The sequence below is a fragment of the Hippocampus comes genome, unplaced genomic scaffold (genome assembly GCF_001891065.2).
Source record: "Hippocampus comes isolate QL1 unplaced genomic scaffold, H_comes_QL1_v1.1 scaffold50, whole genome shotgun sequence".
NCBI classification, from domain to species: domain Eukaryota; kingdom Metazoa; phylum Chordata; class Actinopteri; order Syngnathiformes; family Syngnathidae; genus Hippocampus; species Hippocampus comes.
This window is the reverse complement of record NW_017805122.1, coordinates 1,698,217-1,719,319: the sequence shown is the minus strand read 5'-3', so window position 1 is coordinate 1,719,319 and position 21,103 is coordinate 1,698,217. Positions and strand designations below refer to the sequence as shown.

Sequence of the window (21,103 nt, the reverse complement as noted above, 5' to 3'; positions counted from 1 at the left end):
AAAACGGCATACTACACTATGTCGTTTTTTTCGCGCCAAAAACGCCTTACTATACTATGTCGTTTTTTTCGGCTAAAAACGCCTTACTATATTATGTCGTTTTTTTCGTGCTAAATACGCCTTACTATACGATGTTTTTTTCAGCAAAAAATGCCCTACTATACTATTTCGTTTTTTTTTCGTGCCAAAAACACCTGACTATACATGGTCGTTTTTTTTTGGGCTAAAAACGCCTCACTATATGTCATGTTCCAAAGTAAATTGGACCTGGTCTAAAAAAATAGCCTCCCTCACGTGGCAAATTGGGGTCACGTCTGCGTGTGATGCTCTGCGGCTCATCAGCATTAATGGTGACTCAGGTTACTGTCAACACACGATGACGCGTGATGATTCTTGATGTCCTCACTCTCATTCGCTTTCTTCTTCCCACTGGAAAAGTCACCTTTGTCCCAAGAAAAATGGCAAAAATGCATCCGGACTGTTGTGAACGACTTCCCACGCACGACACAAATCTGCGTTTGTCTGTGATGCGACGACAAAAGGCCAAGAGCGGCGCCGCTGCAGGGAAGGATGGAGGGATGCGAGACGAGCAGATGGAAGCGGCGGCGGAAGGGGAGCAGCGGGGCCTGTCAGACTATTAACGTCATGGCGTGAGCCCCTGCGGGCTCCCTGGCGACACGGGAGACCAGTGGAGATATTTAGCAAGGTACTGTCAACACGTTCACATGCACCTGCACACTCTGTATCCCACGAGTGCTCTTAAATATTCTTGAACACACAATTTTGACTGTACATACCGCTCGAAATAAACCACTCCGGGGCTTCATTCCTTTATTTCCAAAATATTGTAAAATGGTGTTTCGAAGAAACAACCAAGTGGTCCTCTTTTTATTCAGTCAGCGCATAATTCACAAAACAAAATAAACATGTTCAGGCAGAAGCAGAAATGTCATTAAGCCCAGCGAATTAAAAAAACAAAAAACAGGATTTAATTCCTCCGCCACTCCGAGAAGGGAAGGGGGGGGGGGGGGTGCACATTTACAATCTTCCAAAAAATAGCTCTGTGATCAAGCACTTGAAAAAATAACGTGATTCTCAATTGTTCCAAGTTTATCCTTCTTATATAAAATGTGTTGGTTTTTTTTTTTCATCTCTGCTGGTAACGTTCCCGAAAACGTACATTGATTATACATCAAGGAGTAGTCAAATGATTCAACAGATGCTGTCACCCTCATGATGGCAAACAGCATCCGGATGCAGATGATGTGCGTTTTTTTTTTTTTAAATCCCATCAGGAGGCTGCTGCTGCTGTTCTCATCCTCCCCCCAAAAAAATCAAACTCCTCTTTTAATTTTAAGGCGTCAACGCTAACCAAAATGAAGCATGATGAAATACCCGGAAGCAATTAGCATTCACGTGCTGATCTTGGCGACCTTTCGTCACTCGGCTCATTTCCGACGTGTCGGTCTGTCGGCGATGGTCCCAGAGGTCGGCCCCGCCTTTTGACCTTTGACCCCATCGCAGTTCCAGCCGCAAAAAGAGTGTCCCGTATCGGCGGACGCACGCAGACTCAAAACCAACATGTCGCAGGATTGTTCGCAACGGCGAAGTGCAAGAAAACAATCTTACTCATGCCACTCCGGCCCAGTAGGTGGCAGTAATGCACCTGGAAAAAAAGACATACATAAATACATAAACTGCATATCTGTGAGTCGTTAGAGCTGGAGCAGCCATTTTGAAAATGTCACGACCACCTTCATCTTGAACCCGTCATTCCTATTTTCATTTGTTTTTGTGGTTCTCAAATGACAATCTCGCTTGAACTTTGACGTGCAATATATTTCGATTGAATCATTGTCATTTTTTTTTTTCCATTCCTGCAAATGGTGAACAAAGCAAAGCCAACACTTTTCTCCTTAATTTGCATATCAGAGAGAAACCGAATCTGCGGCACACTAGCAATGTGGGACCCCCGTGGTTTCAAATCCGGAAACCAGACCCCCCCTCCCCCCCCTCCCAAAAAAAACCAGACGAACTCAGATTTGTGATTGGATATAATGATATCGCGTGTGCGCGTTGTCATCAACGGAGGACAAGCTGCTGTCGTGCGTCTTGACGCCGCTTGACAAAGCGCATGCTGATACGCAATTTTTACAAGTGTCGGGGGGGGGCGTCGTTTGAAATTAATTGCTTATGTCACGTAAATTGTCACGCAGTTTGAATTCGTATCCAGGCTAAGCTAAGCTAAGCCTCTCCACCACACAGATCTGATCGTACTTTGGCACACGATGCTTCAACTTCCGCGTCGCTCCCGCATAAGCGAAGGAAGACCAGACCCAGATATTAGCAAAAAAAAAACCAAAAACATTCCTTTTTATTATAAATAGATCTCCTTTTCGGTATCAAAAGCGGCATGCGTCACCCCATGGATGTATGTTTACAGGTTCACGACCCCGTTAGCCAAGACGGTTGGGAAGAAATGCACTCATCTCCGTTTGCAAGGACGATTCAACAAGGGTGAGACAAGAATGGGGTGGGGGGGGGGGGGGGGGGGGGGGGGGGTTGTCACAACCACAAAAATACTTCACGATTAGAACAACAAACATGTTTAGTCTCATAGATGGTAACTCTATTCCTGGCCCTGACGCATACAACGGATACATGTTTTGATTTTTTTTTTTTTTTTTTAAACTTCCATAGTCCAGTCAAGGCTCCCGCTTGACATTGTCCTTTTTTTTTTTTTTTTTTGTCTCCCCCCGACCCCCACCCCTCCCTTCCTTACAGTTACGTGAGCGACAGGAAAGCAAGCCCCTTTTCTTCCCTGATGTGAAATGTCTTCATGCTTGGATCGCTTCTTCAGTCTTGTGCGGCGTTTGTTTTTTTTTTTGTTGTTTTTTTTTTCAGATGGCGTGATTGCTGTAGCTGACGTACGTGGTCTTAGATGAAGCTGCAAGACACAAGAATGACAACCTTGAGTCCTACAGCTGGCATGTTTGTTTTGGTTTGTTTGTTTGTTTTTTTTAACTCATTCACTCCCAAAGACGTTTTTAAATGTCTTTTCAGACTTGCGCTGCCCCCTATATGTGTAAAAATGCCAAGTCAAGTCGCGTTCTCTTACTCACTGTTGGTCTCCATGCTCTCGCACAACTCCGTCTTGACTTCGCCGTTGGGCCGGTCGCCTCCCTTCTGCGACAGTTTCCCCGACATGGTGGCGGCGGTCACGATGGCCTGCGTCGGAACGCACCTTTGTGAGGGGCGACGGCGTTTGGCGACGGCGTTTGGCGACGAGTGACTCTTTCGAGCGCAAAGGCCCCTTACCTTGAAGCTGCGCTTGCGTTTGGGAACGTTCTGCTCGGGGTGAAAGAGGATGATGTAGACTTTGGGCATGTAGAGCATCCCCAGGGAGACGGACGCCGACAGACTGAGCGAGATGGTCAGCGTGGTGGTTTGGATGTACATCTGAAAGGGAAAGATGACAACGCCGGGAAATGCATTCGCTCGTTGCCATGCTATAAAAAAATAATAAAAACGACCGCACGCCGTCGACCGGCCGCAACATCGAATATTTCCACCTGCGAGAGAGAGAGAAGCTGCCGCCTTGATTACCCGAGCGCTTTTTTTTTTTTTTTTAATTGCCATCTCGAGAGGAGTTGCCCGTCTTTTGTGTCAACGATACAAAAGTGCTCGGGATGATTTCACCTTGTTCGATTTTAATTAGCGCTCCGAGTGAAGCCTCGCGGCGGACTTTATTACAATGCCCGACGCAATCGCGACAGAACACGAGTGCGGCGCCGCTCATTCGGATGCTCTTAAAACGCTTGCCCCAAAAGAGAAAACGAGAGACATTTACACTCGCGTTTTTCTTTTTTTTTCCCCCCCTCCTCATATTTTATTACATTTCATACAATCTAAAGTGCCTGCAACCTTGATCAGAATAAACGCTTTAAAAAATGGGAGAGAAAAGCGCCCCCCCCAAGCCCCCACCCGTCTTACTTAATCCTTACTCGCACTTGACTGCAATTACGTTGCCATGGCGACGGATCTGCGGAGACGAGCCCGGCCGTGATTCGGATGAAATCCAATTCCCGTGAAAACGTCACGCGGAGACGTCAGACGAGCCTGCAAAAGAGGCGCCTTGAGATAAGCGGAAGCGGAGTTTGTATTTGCAGTTTTTTGGGGGTTTGACTTTTTGGCAGATAGCGAAAAATTCTTCTGAACAATCCGTTTTATTGCCACTCACGGTTACATTTTAGTACCTTAAGATAAAAAGTCTCTTAGCTTAATGCTAACACATGATGGGGAAACCCCATAGACAGGCTAGCATCAACACTGCGGAATGCTCGACGGCATATATTCCTTATCCTCTGCAAGGAACAACTAACGTAACCGTCACCTTAATTTCGCCCCGAAAGTCACAATTAATGAAATGTTACTTTTTGGGACAATTGGTCAGTCCACATTTGTGTTAATTGCCTTTTGGCAATATACTGCCCCCAGGTGGCCGACACGCTGCAACGAGAGAAACGCTCATTCCGTTTGTTGTTTATCTAAAGTCCAATTTTCACATCAATCTATTTTATTTTATTTTTGGGGGGGTTGACTGACTCAAGCTGCCAGCTTGCCTCTATATGTGAGATTCTATTAAATCTGTCATCACCCCCCCCCCCAGCCCTCCCCTCTCGTGAATTAGCTTCTTGTCAGAGGCTGCGAAAAAAAAACTCACCGGCTGAGCAAATACCAGAAGGGGAAGACAACGCGATGATGCAACAGCTGCCTACACCTGAAGTAAACCAGAGAGACACGTCGGAAACACATGAAATAAGTCGGGGGAGGCACGGGGGGGGGGGTGTCGATACTCCCACCGATGTCTTGCGTCAACCTGCTTTCGCTCCTTTTTGCACTCTTTGCATCATTTAGCATGGAGCTAATCCGTTTCGGTGTCCTTGGCAGGTGCCCGTCTCCACCTAAGCTGCGACATTACAGGACGCCTCCAGGCCACGCGGGGAAACTTGACGGCCATTTTTTTTCATTCCCGTGGAGGGACCGAGCGTCTTTTGTGGGTTTAATTGACGGCGAGTAGCCGTCTCCTCGCGCCCGCAGCGGGACCGCTCATCATTTTAATCGCCCGAGGAACGCGAGGGCTCGGGAGATTTGACTAGAATTCGTTTTGGGGAAAGAGGCAAGTCGTGCCGGGAGCCATTTTGATCGGATTTATCTTTCGGGAGCTGCTAGTTGAATGCCACGTTGTCTGTTTGCTCACTTTGACGTCTTTTTCGGGTCAATTGCGACAGGTTGAGAAGTAGGAGAGGAAACTCGCCTTTCGTGATGAGTTCTGCTGAAAGCTGCTGCTTTGCTAGCATCTCAGCTAATATGCTCGAGAGCGTAGCGACATTTTTCAGCTCTTAATTTATTTGGCAATAAATAAGAAAATTGAAACAATCTCTTAGACCTGACCGAAATGTACTCTACTTTCTACACAATTCATTCACATATATCTTGATTTAAATTACATGAATTGACACGCAAGCCTAATATTAACTCAACATTGCACCAGGGCGGCTAAATTGGGCCCCCGGCATGGCCGTCACTGTCCACGACGGCTTCATTATCTTCTACAAAAGACTTATTTTGAGACTTTTCTTTAAGCATACCGTGCTTCTAGTGCAAGTGCAATGTGGGGGGGGGGGGCGCAGGCTAGCCACCTAGCAACCCGCTGCTGTCCTAAGCGAACAATAGCCAATCTCCCGACTCCCACGTCACTCACCGGGACAATCGCGGCAGGCAACCAACCCCGAGAGGAAAAACAAAAACAATAGCTGCAACTCACAGATATTTGCGATTAAGGGGGTTCTGGAACTTAAATATTTGGGAATATTGTTCTTAGTTGAGGCTCTCATCGCCTCGACCTTCCCGTCTTTTGCTATTACGACACTACGGCTTTTCTCTCGGTATTGCTCGACACGGCTCTGAGTCACAGCGGGTACGAGAGAGCGAAAGGTGAAAAAAAACAAGAGTTGGGAGGGCGAGAGGGAAAGGTGTCGCTAGCAGTCACGGAGCAGGCGAGCGGAGCTGGGAAACGGATCAAAGCGAAGACACTTCTGCGTCTCGAAACTTTCCTCGACTCTTTTTTTTTTTTTTGTATTGCTCGTCACGCTTCTGTTGCCTTCCCTAATTTTCAGACATTATGTCCAGCGGTTGGAAAATAACATGCAAATGACTTGGCGTTAATCACCAGCCGCAAAAGCTACGCGCCTAATTTTTTCTCGCGTCGGCGCGTGGAAGGGATCTGCACGAACAAAATCATCAAGAACAAATGAACCGTATTGCGTTTTCACTGCGGCTCCTTCTGGTACGGGACTTGACGATGGCAACTACCGCAAGTGACGGTTCGCGCTACAAATTTTAAATCTGAACCTTGCGCGTAGGATCAAGAACACATGCTTGTCAGTGACATCACATTGTCCGCGTGTGTCGGCGTTCATTTGTGATCAAATATAAAAGCTTTAAAACGTCCGTCATATTGATGCTCAACATGTGTCCCTCGAATTTGATGTTTATTTTGACAGTAAACTTCAACTGGGAGTGGCGTTACCAAAGTGGCATCATATGAGAGTTCCGGTCTCGAAAATGTCAAAACATCTCCGCGGGTGTCGAATTCTGTGGTAAATATGAGTAATCGAGCGCAGATTAGTTCCGGCAAGCCGTAGCGGGAAACGGGAGCCGATGACGACAATGCGATGAGAACGTTAATCATAACGCGGGGCCACCTGAGCGGAACTCCTCATTACAGCCCCCCCAAACCCCCTTCCCGATCATTACCTGTTTATTCCCTTCCTCTTTGCCTCTCAACCAGCCAGACGCATCACATTGGACGCAGTATTCCAATTAGAAAAGGAAACATAAAAGCGTACGCTTGGCGGATGTCCCAATGACACACAGCAAGCCGCCGCGTAAAAAAAAAAAAAAAAGGAAAAAAAAAACACACGCAGCCCGGTCTCATTCGGTGAAGTAAACGTCAAGAGAGCGAACGCATTTTTGGCCTGTTTTACTGCCGAGGACCCGTATAGGCGCCTGGGTGCAGGGGAATGACAGCGCCGCGACAAATTGTGCGCGAGGTCGTGGCCTCATTAGGTCAAATGGAGATTGGATCAGCAGGAAGAAATCCCCCACCCCCCTCACCCACTTGAATATTCATAAGGATGGCGCCACGGAGGGCCAATCGGACCTAACGAGCACTTAGCTTCAGTCGACAACTAAATCAAAGATGCACACAAAACAGCAACGCGTGACAGCAAAACGCAACTCCCGCGTACTTCACTCATTGTAAAACACTATTTGCGGTCGCCCAAAACTCTCTTGCCGGCCATCGATTTCTCACGCGGCATATTTCATCTCCCAAAAAAAGGGTTCGGCGGAGGGAGAAAACGCATCCGTTCCGCAACAGACGAGTGAAAAATCCGCAACTGGAAAATGGGTCACTCTGAAATGTAATAACGTTTTAGAACGCGCAAAGGAGACCTTGGACCGCCACCCCCAACGCCCCCAAAACCCTTGCGGGAAGCCCTGATGGGCATCGTGACTACAACCGTATTTTCCGCACTAAAAGGCGCACTGGATACGTTCAATGAATGGCCTAATTTGTAATTTTTTTCATATATTCGACGCACTGGATTATAAGACGCAATCTACAATGCATCCACTAGATGGATCTACGCTCTTTGCATTCGACACGAGAAGCGTTCGTGACCGCCTCCGAAAAACGTAAATGAACGATGACTGCAATGAAACTAGGAGAATTGAAAATAATGCATCCAAACAGAAAATCAAGCGAGGAAATGACAAAATAAATTCTATAGCCCCCCCTACAGAATTTATTTTGGCATTTCCTTGAGCATAGCTCCAACAGAACGATCAGATGTCAGTAAAATGCAGGAGACTGGACGGTCTCAGAAGTATTTGTTCTTCATTCCTTTGTTGTGTATTCACAAATGAGGAAATCACGCTGATTTCCTCATTTGTGAATACACAACAAGGCGAACCGGATTTTAAGGCGTGTTGGGAGCTTTTAAGAAAATGGAAGACTTTTCGGTGCGCCTTATAGTGTGGAAAATACGGTAACCTGTCGCCCATTTGTCAAGGGGGATCGACGCAAACGTTGAACTTGTTGCGTGAGATATTTTAATTAAGTTCGAGCTTTTGAACTTCGCGATGGTTTCAGTGGCACGTGTGCCTCATTGTTTTCATCTTATCGCAGCTTATTCCGACATTAAGAGATCAAACACGACATTTTGACACTTACTTAAACCAAGTATGCAAATTGCCTCTTTCCTCGCCCGAACATCAGCATTTTGGCCTGTTTTATTGCCGCTTCCCCTCTCTCCTCCCCTGGGATATTCTTGATTTTTTTGGGAGGACTTTGAGGGGGGGTGTTTTTGAACCTACACTCGACTGGACTCGATGATGATCGAACGCTTTTACCCTCTCCGCAGACTGAGAAGTTCCAAAGAAGATGGGGATGAAGGCCAGCCAGATGATGCAGGTGGTGTACATGGTGAAGCCGATGGGCTTGGCCTCGTTAAAGGTCTCGGGGACGCCGCGCGTCTTGATGGCGTAGACCGTGCACGTGACCATCAGCAGGATGGAGTAGCCCAAGGAGCAGATGAGCGACAGGTCCGAGATGTCGCACTTGAGGACCCCGCGCGCCGCCCTGGGGTCCTGGGTCCGCTGCTCGCCGTAGTCCACCACCGTGTGCGGCGGGTCCACGGCGAACCACAAGAACACGCCCAGCAGCTGGACCGAGATGAGGGAGAAGGTGATGACCAGCTGGGAGGCCGGGGAGATGAATCTGGGCCGAGAGAGGAGACGGGTTTTGAGTCATTTTTGCTAGCGGTATCTTTCTTGAATAGAAAACAACCTATTGAAATACAGTCTGGGCGGAGCTGAGTTTGTCTTTTTGAGCCGAGCAAGGTCTGACGAGGCTGCGCAAACTAGTTCATTAAGTGCCTTGTTGTTTGGGAATCTTGATATGCCGAAAGCCGAGGACTCCCTGTCGCGACCGGAATTCACATTCAACTTCATCAGAGACGTGCGATGTGCTGGAAAAGGTCTTGGACTGGACTTACAACAGTGGATTGAAAATTCAACTAACCAACTAAACATTTCATCATCAATCATCGTGCCAAAAGATGCACGTTATAAAATGAACCCGTGGCCGTCGCTTTTTGTAGGTATAAAAAGCAGGATTGAAAAGGATTTTGCATCACACTTATCTTCAGCAAAAGCTCGGCTGAGCTGAAATATTTCCTGTATCCTCCTTTCACCTCTCAGTTCCACCATGTCAAACAAATATAGAGTACCGCCATTTAGTGGTCGATAGTGGAATAACACCCAAAATCGACGGGAGGCAAAATAAAAATCCACGAAATGGCAACAAATGTCCCGCTCGGTTGTGCGACCGCAGTCCTGGCACGTAAACTGTTGGGAGGCACCTGACGTCCATCACATCAGACATTAACATTTCAGCCACTGCGCCAAGAGTGCCCCCCCCGAGCGCGAACGGCGCAACTAGGTGAGCGCGAGTTCATGCCTGATGAATCATGCATGACCAAAACATTACCTGGGCGCCGTGACCGACTTCTTCCCCTGCTCGAAGATGCGGTGGATCCGGTTGGTCTTGGTGAGAAGCGCCGCGTAGCTGAAGCACATGCCCAAGCCCAGGAAAATCCTGCGCAGGGAGCACACGCCCACGTCCGGCGCGGCGATCATCAGGAAGGTGATGGCGTAGCACAGGAAGATCCCCGTGAGGAGCACGTAGCTCATCTCGCGGCCCGAGGCCCGCACGATGGGCGTGTCGTTGTAGCGCACGAAGGTGACGATGACGAACGACGTGGCGATGATGCCCAGCATGGAGAGGAAAACCGGCACCACGGCCCACGGCGAGTTCCACTCCAGCTTGATGATGGGGATGGCCACGCAGCCCGTGCGGTTGGCGTCCGGGCGCATTTCGTACGGACACAGCTCGCACATGAACTCGGAGGCCTGCGGAAGCACAAGAAATTGTGTGAAAAAAAAAAAATTAAAAAAATTCCGAACCACTAAAACATGGTGCGATTGTCAAAGCAGTTGCGGATTGACAATGTGTTTAATTCTAGACTGCATTATAAAACATAATACATATATTGTATCGTGCGTTGGAACAGCTTTGATGGCAGCCATGTTTAACTTGCGCTTACAACGTCGATTTTTCTTCTCTCATTTGCATTTTTTTTGTATTTATTTGCGATGACATGACGCGATTCAAAGCACTCGCAGCGAAACTCGTTGCCCATGGTTCAACCACTACCTGCCAAACCCCGCACACTGTGCGACTGTTTAGCTACTTCGTCGCTAGGTGTAAGCTAGCTACAGCGCTGCGGCGCGACTTTCAAGCTATTAAAACAGGAGATATGCTAATGGTGGGAACTGGCCAGAAGAATGCTTAAACCAAGAAAAAAAAAAAAAACAGTTTTGGGTTGTTTTTTTTGGCGGGACTCATTTGTGTAACAACAAAAAAAATCTCTTAAGGCCATGGGCAAAGATGTCGCCGTTGTCATTATATGCGCCTTGGTTAAGATTCTCCTACTTCACTGCTGTGCCAGTTTTTTTTTCCAGCTTGTAAAACCTCAAGATTTTTTTTTTTAATTTATTTTTTTTGGACAAAGGGTTAGAAAATCAAGACATCCGCGGAGGTGTCCCTCTTATCCGAATGTCATGAAAGCGAATCTTGATTTCGTCTTCCATCCGTCGACTGTAATGACGCACCCCCCAAGTCGTTATCCGCTGCTGTCAAGTGACTTGTTTTCGGGCGCCGCGTCATTTTTTTTTTTGTGTTTTGTCATGGCGGCGTGCCTAATTCCACTTCAAGCCCCAAATCTACAGTAAATGTGTCAAGCGCTTTATTGATCCGCTTGCTGCTGCTCGTGGCAGCAAAATGGGTATTGATCCTCCCCCGCCGACAATCGCCGACAATCGCCGACAATCGCCGGCTAGGCTGGTGTTGCGCTTGATATTTTCTTCATGCTTTTGACTGCACCCCAACTCGACTTGACTCTGTCGTCGGCGTACCTGGTAGTGGTAGCCCTCGCAACGCTCGCAGTGCCAGCAGCAGGGGACCCCCTTCACCACCTTCTTCCTCTCGCCGGCGCGGCACGGGAGGCTGCACACGGAGGCCGGCAGCGACGGGTCGCCCGTCTTCCAGCGCATGGCCTCCACCTGCGGGGGGGCAAAAAGGGGCCATTGAACAACTCGACTGCAGAGGTAAAACAAAAATAAATTTGATTTAAAATTGGCGATAGATGCGCCTAAATGACGTCTTTTCACGGAATTTACAAGCGGTGACGCTAAAATGAGAATTCAAGAATGTTTTCTCATCCGCCGCTTTGGCAGTTTGCTCCGGGGATGCAAATAAACTGTCAGGGAAAATAATTACTTCACGTCCTCGCGTGTCGGCGCGTGTGCGGCGAGTGCAAATGAGCGCGGTTGGGGGAAACTTTTTGAAAACGTCTCGCGCCGCATGATCGCTTCTGACAGACGACATTTCTTCCCTCATCTGATTCATGCTTTATTCATTGACTTTTTTTTTTTTTTTTTGGCAGATATGACGATCCCAAAACTAATTTTACTTTTGGTTGCTTGTTTTTACAGCAAAGACGTCTTGTTATTTGCCCAAGAACCTGGACCTAAACGTTGATGAGGTCACATTTTTCGGGTGTGACCTCATCAACTCATTTTTAAAAATCTGTTCTAATCGCTTGACTTCAGTCGTGGCTTTTTTTTCCTGCTGGAAAAAAAAAAGCGTCGCGATGATTTATCTTGTTTTCCTTTTTAAATGTCACCAAAAACTCGACATTCGAACAGGGGTGTGCACACTTTTTATATGGCGTGGGTATCAGCTAACTGCTTGATATCAAACCTACCGATTTGGGAAACAAAAACTAAACATATGTTCTGTCACACTCGGCTCGGCATCCGTCATGCGCAAAGCATTTCTTGCCCATTAGTCTTCTCATCTGTCATTTTTAATTTGGATTTTATTTATTTATTTATTTTTAATGAAGTCCTGTGTGGATTTCGCGCCCTCGAGCGATTTTGCGTTCGGCTGCTCTCCATCGCGACGTGCGCTTGAGAAACAAGTGGCAAAAAAAATAAAAAATCTTACCTTGAGGTTCAGTTTGTTGGTCCAGGAGCCGATGACTCGGTACTCGGCCGTGGACCCGTTGGTGATCTGGTACTGGAAAATATCGTATCTTCCCGGCGCGTCGCCGTTCTCGTTGAAAACCACCGGCGTGCCGGCACTTCCTGAATCGGGGAAAAAAAAAAAAAATTGTATATCAGGGCTGCCCAACCTTTTTTGGTCCCACGAACCGGTTTAATGTCAGCCATTATTTTCAGGGACCGGCCTTGAAGGTGTGACAGATAAATACAACAAAATTATAAACACTCTGGTCGCTATGGGAACGTTGAAACCCGCCTTGAAAATAAGATACAGAGTGCATGAAAAATACGACTCACCATCGCCGCATATTATGCAGAGTGGGATTGTCAATTAAATGTCGCCATCTTTTTCTTGGAAGTCGTCGGCTCCTTTTCAGCCTCCTGGCGGGGCCTTTCCCCTTCCCAAAGAAACTTTCCACAGACGTTTTGTTTTTTTTACTCGTTTTGCTAGCTCCCGCGTTTCATTTCAGCGGTAACCTATCGCGTGACCGAGAAGCGCGTCTTGACCTACGTCAAGAGTGACATACTCTAGACCAGGGATGCCAAACTCATTTTTTGTCGCGGGCCATTTCAGAGTTATGGCTTCCTTCGGAGGGCCGGTGCAAAATCTCAACGTTATTTATTACCCGTGACGATTTGACATTTCGGTTCAGATTTCAGCAAGAATCATGATCGTTGACACACATGAGTTGCTCCCACGGGCCACATAAAATGACGTGGGGGGCCGGATTTGGCCCCCGGGCCTTGACTTTGACACCAGTGCTCTAGACGAATGTAAGGGAGAATCCGGTCAAATTTTCATAATAAAACATCTTTCAGATTGCAAAATGAATAAAACGCAAGTTATGTCAGTTATTTATTCTTTCTGTGCGGCCCGCTACCAAATGATCCACGGACCGGTACCGGTCCGCGGCCCGGGAGTTGGGGAACCCTGTTGTATATGATGACTCAGGCTACACTCCATAACGCTGAACGCTTTCAGGCACAGCGGTCACGACAGTGGACGGTTTACCGTGTTATCGGGTGCATGAAAAGGTTAATGGCGACATTTTTACGTTTTATTTTTCCACGAGATTATCAATAAAGGGCTTCTTCCAGGTAACGCAGACTAAAAGATGTATTCGACGATCTCAGTTCTTTTGCGCCGGCTCTTGGGTTGTGTAATGTCCCCGTCGGTGGACAGTCGAAAGCGCAGACGCCGCCTCAAGTGTGAATAAATACGCGCATGAGTACATTTATGTCTTCGCTTTGCTCGGCGCCAATAACCTTTATTTCTCGCTCGGTTCCGTTTCGGCTGTCGCTTTTTTTTTTTTTTATCCTTCCGCATTGCTTTTTTTATGGAGACGCAATCCAATCGGACGGCGGACACGGACGGAGCGCGGGAGGAAATCCAATTACCGCGTACATGCGGAGGAAGCGGCGCGTTATGGAAATAAAACCCGGCGACTGGAAGTCATCGATATGGCGGGATGGAGCTGAGGATAAATTTAAAAAAAAAAAAAAACAATTCGGAAAGAGGCGTTAAAAGAAGTTTAAGCTTCATTGTGGTCGCTATGAGGGGGGGGGGGCGGCTCTTTGGTTCTGCTCGGCTGAATGACAACCGCTGACGTCAATGAGGGTGGGAAAAAAAAAAATGGCCGATTCACCGCAGCAACCTTGGATGATCGATTGATCGTCCTCGCTTTGCCGCTTTTTCAGTGACACGAGAGCAGATTTTTTTTTTTTTTTTTTAACGTTTCTCGTTGACGGGATGCAGTCACGAGTTCTTTGGGAATCAAAACAAAAAAAAAAAAAAGTTGAGCTGTTTTGTCTCCGGCCGGGGTGGAAAGTGAAACAACTGTTTCAATGCGGCTTTTCTTTCAGAATTTTGCCAGATTTTTTTTTCGAGCCGGCCCCCGCCTTCCCTTCCCGACCGCCTTGCACAGCAGCTGCTATCATTTCCCTCACCGCTGTCCCCAATTTTTTTTCGTGTCCGCTAATCTCGCCCAAAGACCATCAAGTGGAGAATTGGGCTGCTTTCAAAAGGGAAGCTGATACCATGATAGGTTGTCCACTGTAGTAACCGCTGTCCCTGAAAGTTAAAGTTGTCTGCTCCTCAAAGTCGAGGTGCCACGGCTAAGTCCCGAGTCTTGCTTCATCGCGTCACTCCCTTTCTACTCCCCTAAAAGGAGAAAAAAAAAACCAGACCCATCGTCTCGCTTGCTTTTCTCCCCACAGGCCCATCCTCATTCGAGCCTTCAGCCTTGGTGTTATTCTCAAGCTAGCGCGGGCTTATATTAAGGCCGGTTTGGAGGACGGTTTGCTGAGAGGAAAAAGAAATTGATCGCAACGGCTCACACTTGAGGAGGATACTCGCACTTGGCTCGATGGGTGGGGGGGAGGGGGGCTGACGCTCATTTAACAGAGTCGAGACTATAATTCGAGGCGACGGACGAATGGAAACGACACGGCAGACGGGCTGACGAATAGAACCGGTGTTTGCAATCGTGTCACCCTTGAAGCGGCAGGCATATATTCTTTATCCTCTGCAAAAAAATTAAAAATCGATTTCTGCACTTTACTGAGCAGTTGTGACCAACGCGTGACTGCATATGACCGCATATTCAGTATTCAAGTATTTCCGATTCATCTTCCGTCTTTTGTGAGCTTTTTGAATGTTTCATCATTTCCCTCACCGCTGTCCCCAATTTTTTTTCGGGTCCGCTAATCTCGCCCAAAGACCATCTCCAGACAAGTGGAGAATTGGGCTCCTTTCAAAAGGGAAGCTGATACCATGATAGGTTGTCCACGGTAGTAATCGCTGTCCCTGAAAGTTAAAGTTGTCTGCTCTCACGTTCGCCACTTCGGAAGGGTCATCGTGCTCAAGTCGGATGTCACAGCAAGTCACCAAATAGGGAGAAAAAAATTTTTAAAGGGATTTTTTCCTCATTCAAAGTTGTTATGGACCGCATTTGTCTAACAGGCCGTCCATCGCCTCTCCGGGTTTTATTTCTTCCGGCTCTCGGCGAGGTCAGGTTGCTACGCTCCCTCTGGGTCATTCTCTCGCGCGGCAAGATCATGAGGGTCGCGGTCAAGTTCATCATCTCCGAGCAAATAAATTCCGCCATTACTGTGCTGTGCGCACCGCCTCCCTCAGGTTATTACGAGTCGGCACGCTTCATCATCCGCCAGCCGCTTGCAGTCATTGCCCGGCTGCCACGACCGCCTTACCTGCTCCCCCCCACCCCCAATACCACCCAGGTAACCAATTAGTGCACGTCTCCTGGCGGGAGACGTGACCTGGCAAACTGCATAGAAAGTTCCTCTCGTCTTAAAACACTCGTCCAAACGCACGCTTGAGTGGAAGACCCAAAGAATTGGTCTTCAACTTTCAAGAGGTTGCGTGTCTTCATCTCGTTGTCAGCTCGACGAAAATGCGGAGAATCAACTCATTTAACACACGCGTTAGCTTCTCGTAAACAAAAAATCACACCGCGAATTGTCCAGTGCCAAACAATAAGCATATAAATGCAGCTCCGCGTGTGACACTGGTCAACAAAGCATTTTCGCGATCTTTTTGTATGCTAATTAGCTCGTTAGCATTAACTTAGCGGCATTGCTAGGTTCATACGCAGTGCTCCGAGCGAGCAGGTCTCAGGGACAAGGCTTCACAAAAACGATCTCCGAAACATATTTCTAAATACCAAACTTACTGGGCATTCAAATAAAATGTATTATTATTATTATTATTATTATTATTATTGATTAGCTTCGGCTAAACAGCTTTTCACTCCGAAATATTTTGTAAGAATCTTTTTTGAAGGACTTTTTTTGTTTTTGTTTTTAAACATAGACTCCAAAATATGGTAAGCCGGCTCCCTCTAGTGGTACACGGAAGAATCAACGCCTGAGAAGAGTTCACTTGTTTTTAACTTTAGGTCAGTACATTTGCATTTATTTAATCTTCGTTTTTTTAAAAACATTTTAAGGTCAAATCTTTCTGGGACTGTTTGCGGCCAATATATTTGAGTCAAATTGTTTAATTTTTTCACCTACATTTAAGAGTGGTGTTAATTTTGCACATGACTTTTGGCTAAAATACACATTTGTCGAAAAAATAAGAAATCAATAAATAAATAAAGGTGCAGTGCAAACATTAGCCGGTGAGTCAGCGGCGGTTCTGAGAAGCAAACAGAGGCGGGACAGACTGTGAAAGGAGAGATAAATAAGGACGCTGGCGAAGGACGTCGAGAGACATTTTGAAAGCCTCTGCGGAATATGCTCGGAGCAAAGCGAGACCGACGGCAATTTAAAGTGCATCCACTTGTGGGTTTGTATAAGTGACATATTGAATATCGTTCGCCTCAGGCAACTGTCAAATAGGTCAAGAATCAAGTATTCTACTCACTACCCCATCGTTTGCTTTTCATTTGTAATGTGAGGGGCTTGTAAAAGGCGGACCTGGCCTGGTGAGTGACGTGGGCGCCAGAGAATGAGAGAATGAGTCGGCTGGCTGCGGTTGCACGTCAAGCGTTGGACTAAATTTAAAATGATGCCAAAACATGGTACCGGGTGGAGTGGGGGCGGGATTAGGATTGCTGCAATGTATTAATCACAAGCAGAATCGAGTAGCTCAGCATCTTATTTGCGGTTTAGTGAGAGATGAAAAGTCTGATGACAGCGGCGGGCAATTTTGCGCGCGGGCGGGCTGCATGGAATTGTTTCATACCGCCGCAGAACTTGATTTTCTGTGTCCCGCCAACCGATTGAATTATCGGGGCCGGCGTTTCCCATACGCTTCAAGGAGAATTACATTCTGGGCTTCTGTCTCATTTGGCGTCCCTCTTGCGCGTCGCCGTAGTCTCTTTGGTGTACGCTTTCACAGAGGCTAACTAACGGCGGCGACGTCCCGATCAGACGACGGCACGGGCGAGCAGTCGCTATGGTAACCGTGAGGGGTGGGCACATGTGCTGCGTTATGACGGGCAGGGGAGCAACCACGGTCTTTGTGCGCTGCGCCGAACTGAAGCCGCCGCGACGCGGAAATCGTTTGCTTTATAGACGCAGTTTCAATTTATAACAGTGGATCAGTCGATGGGCAAAAAGAAGTGTTGATATCCACTAGTATGTCCTTAATCCTCACTAGCAAGACAACGAAGTGCTAACCCTGGAGAGACAAGACTGCACCTGTTGACAACTGCGCTTCTAATGAAGTGCCAGAATCTGAAGAATTGAATTTTGGAATGTCACAGGCAGTGCTAGCTGGGTGAGGCAGCGCACGGCTTCGCCTCACTAGTAATTTGAATGCATCCTACCGGCTACCGGAAGTTGTCCTCCTGGTGTGGACAGAGATCGTACGAGTATGTTCTTGTTCCGACAACGGTTAGACAATTTAGCAAAAAAAAAAAGGTTGAATAACTTGTCAGAACACTAGACACTGCTAGCGAAGCCAAACGGTGCGTGTCCAAAATGGCGTGCGATTTGGCACGAGTTCGCAGCGAGTTGTGCTAACCTGAGGAAAGTCGTTCAAAGGGGTCAAGAGAGGATCTGGCGCCCCCTAGCCCCCCCAAACTAACCCAAAGCCCCCAACCCTAAGCCGGCAATAACTGCAAAACACCCTCTTGAGCGCCAGAGAGTGCAGATCAAGTCCCTGTCGATAGACAGCGGCGCGGTCCAAATCGCACTGTTTTCCAGGAGCCACATTTTTTTTTTTTTTTAGTGGTGGGGGGGGGGTGTAATCCTCATCATATGAATCCCTCCCTGCGTGTCTTGTTAACTAAACAGGGGCCATCATTGCCGCACAATGCATCAGGGACGCAGGAAATGAATAGTTTCGCAGAGCGGGCGGCGGCGGCTTGCGGGGGGGGAGCATCGCCGAAGAAAACATTCAGAAAAATATAAAGCGTCTGATATTATTTAAGGGGGGGTGACGAGGGAGCTCAATTAAAATTGTCAGGAGGGGGTGAAATCACAAGGGGAGGGTGTGGGGAGGATGAAGGACGGAATTCAGCACCTGCACTGAGCCAAATTGGAGCCATTAAGACGTCTGCTCAGATTGTTTTTGGTTTTAATGAGTTTTTCATATGACAGTGAGACAACTTGGGGATGAGTACACTCGGGAGAACTCATTTATTCGCCATTATATGTCCAGACGTTGGACATATCGAAATATATATTTCTATTTCTATTAATTATACACACACACACACACACACACACACATTCAGCTGTAACTGTAATGCATGGGATTGTGTCGGCAGTCTTCAAATGACATTCTTGGTGCAATTATAAGGAGTCGGCAGTCGAACAAATGAACTGCCAGGGAATCCTGTTAGATTTCTAATTGCGCGACAGCGCTTTCATTAATTTCAATCAACTGCCTGCGACGAAGAGGGCAAGGAGAAATGCTTTTATCGTGACGCGTAAGCGTACGGGGATGAATGGGTTCGACTTATGCGATAATATATGGACGCGCCACACCAGCCGACATAAAACCCGGATTAGTATTCTGTCTTTAATTGTTTCATCAAAAAAAAAAAAAAGTTATATTTGGCCTGTCGTGGCACTGCTCTATTTTAGCAGAAATTAGAAGCCGGCAGTGTTGTCCAAGTCCCGGTGCACATAGACGGCAATGATTAAAAAAAAATAAAATACAATGATGAAAAATATGAGCTCCCACTCACCGTTGAAGTTGACGGCGCGGATGTGGCCGAGCAGCTCCTTGCCGTCGATGCTGTTGGCCATGCGCGGGCACAGGCCCGGGTAGCCGTGGCAAAGCTTGCGGTGCATGTGGTGCAGCGCGTGGGCCATGGCGTACACGGCGTCCATCACGAACTGCACCTTGCCCTCTTGCTCGTAGCTGGAGTCGCGGCCCACCTTCTCCAAACCTGAGTCACAAACGGAAACATGGCGCACGGTCAAGGAAATGGCGGAATCCACTCCGTCGGCCGTGTTCAATTATGAACGCGGCGTATGAAAGGCTAAACGGCGAAAAAGTGTCCTTTCATGAAAAAGCACTCCCCCCGCCCTCCACCCCACGGTCAATTCGCGCCCCGGTTGTAGTTGCAGGTGAAAGAACACGTCGAGATGCTGCCGTAATGGCGTTTCCGTGTACGGGGACGAGATCGGGACATCATGGACGTTTGGCCGCGCTTTGAACCCGCCTTCCTACGGCAAGCGTTTGTATCTCGCAAGTCGTCCGGCCGTAAGCGCGTTAAAACATTTACACGCTTTCTACGGCAGCGTGGCTGTTCAAGTGCTCCTATGGAGGACTATTTCTTAACCCGCATCACTATTTCAGGACGGCAGTTAATAATTAAGCGTAGCAAGTTGTAGTAAAAAAATAAAAAATAAAAAAAAAAACGAAATAAATGCATTCGGTAACGTTTTTAACTTGTAGACAAGCCATATCAGGGGTTTTCCAGCATATAATCTTTGCCAAATGGACTATTTTTACTGCAGCTTACTGAGGGATGACCGTCTCCGTGCGAAAGGAGACTTTTGATTCTTTCCTATTTCGTTAACGGCTTCTAACAAGGCGTCGGTAGGAATAGTTGAGTAGTATCGATGTTTTTTTTATGTGTTATTTTATGTGAAATATTCAAGCGCATGAAAATTCAAGATGTATGCAAATCAGTCTGTCTGTATTATACTGCCCCCAGGTGGCCGAGCTGCACATATCAGCACAATTTCCAGTTAAATGTATCCCAAAAAATGGTTTGCTCTTTACATTCCCTTTAATTATGTTTTGAGAAAGCAAAGTATTATGGCGTGCTATAAAAAAATAAATAAAAAATATCTCACTGCTTGATTTGCATTTTTTTTTAAGAACCTGGAACAGATTATGGCTCTTCCCATTCATTTCAATGGGGAAAGGTGCTTTTTAACGAATAGTCTTCACGTGGCTTACGAAGATGAATCCCATAACACGGCAGAAATGCATTTAAACACCATTTCTTATTTTCCATTACATTTAACATCGCCGCCGATTTCAGGCCACAATGGCAATTCTCTCTCCCCGCCACTCGCGCAACCTTCCTCCCCTCGCAGCCGCTTTTTTTTTTTTTTTAAAGCGAGGAGCCACTCCGGGCAACGGAATCCAAATCCATCTGTGCAGAGATGCATTAACAATAGCAGAGGCCCCCGTCGATCAATACGAGCGCCTACGAGGCGTTTATAGGGTCCCCGAGAACGCAATCCAGTCGGCAGTTTTCTATGGCTACGAGGTGATTTGTATGCACGCCATTTGACAAGAGGGACCGGTCTGCTTTCCAAAAAAAAAAAAAAACTACAGCGTTGGGAGGAAAAAGTCATCAGCGCAGAAGAATTTATGACGGTGTCGCGTGCCGCGCTGCCCTAAAGAACCCACGCGTGAGTCTTGTTAGATTGTAACCTTTCCAGGCGCTGCTTTTAAATTCGATTAGCTGCCAGGAATGCGGAATACAACTCGATTTCAGGCGCCGCGCTTGACGGGAAGACTGTCGGCGAAGTCCGTCGCGGTGACAATTACTGAATCAAGGCAATTTCTTTGTCGCTCCACCTTGAAGCGAGTGTGCCTTATTGTTTCGAGGGCTAAGTGTTCAGCGACAGGAAAACGCCGTCCGAGCTCGAAACTCGACGACGACCGTCGACGTGAAGCCACGCGAGCGAGCGCGAGTCAGAAAACTTCCGTTTCTTCGGGCGTATGAGTCTTGAGCTTGCGTAACCTCCATTTGTGTCCCGAAAAAGCCTCTCCAGGGGGATGCTTCTTGAGTTAAGTGTGTCGCTTGAGGATATTTTGATAATGTTCTCTGAAAAGCGGCCAAACGTGGAGGGTCCAACTTCTCGATGATTCCTAAAAGCTTTCATCTTTTGCTTTATTTTTTTTGGGGGG

General features: G+C 47.3%; 1 protein-coding gene across 1 annotated transcript in view; it reads right to left on the bottom strand.

Annotated features, from left to right (window-relative positions):
- Positions 1–2,760: 2,760 nt before the first annotated feature.
- The window catches only part of LOC109513521 (metabotropic glutamate receptor 8-like), a 54,924-nt gene continuing 36,581 nt past the window's right edge, over positions 2,761–21,103 (bottom strand). Inside the window, exons 5-12 of the mRNA XM_019866031.1 lie at positions 18,915–19,118; positions 12,197–12,336; positions 11,104–11,250; positions 9,617–10,038; positions 8,479–8,845; positions 3,319–3,459; positions 3,123–3,228; positions 2,761–2,947 (exon numbers count right to left, since the gene is read on the bottom strand). Of these exons, the coding sequence (XP_019721590.1) occupies positions 2,901–2,947; positions 3,123–3,228; positions 3,319–3,459; positions 8,479–8,845; positions 9,617–10,038; positions 11,104–11,250; positions 12,197–12,336; positions 18,915–19,118 (1,574 nt within the window). The 3' untranslated portion in view covers positions 2,761–2,900. The remainder of the gene's footprint in view (positions 2,948–3,122; positions 3,229–3,318; positions 3,460–8,478; positions 8,846–9,616; positions 10,039–11,103; positions 11,251–12,196; positions 12,337–18,914; positions 19,119–21,103) is intronic.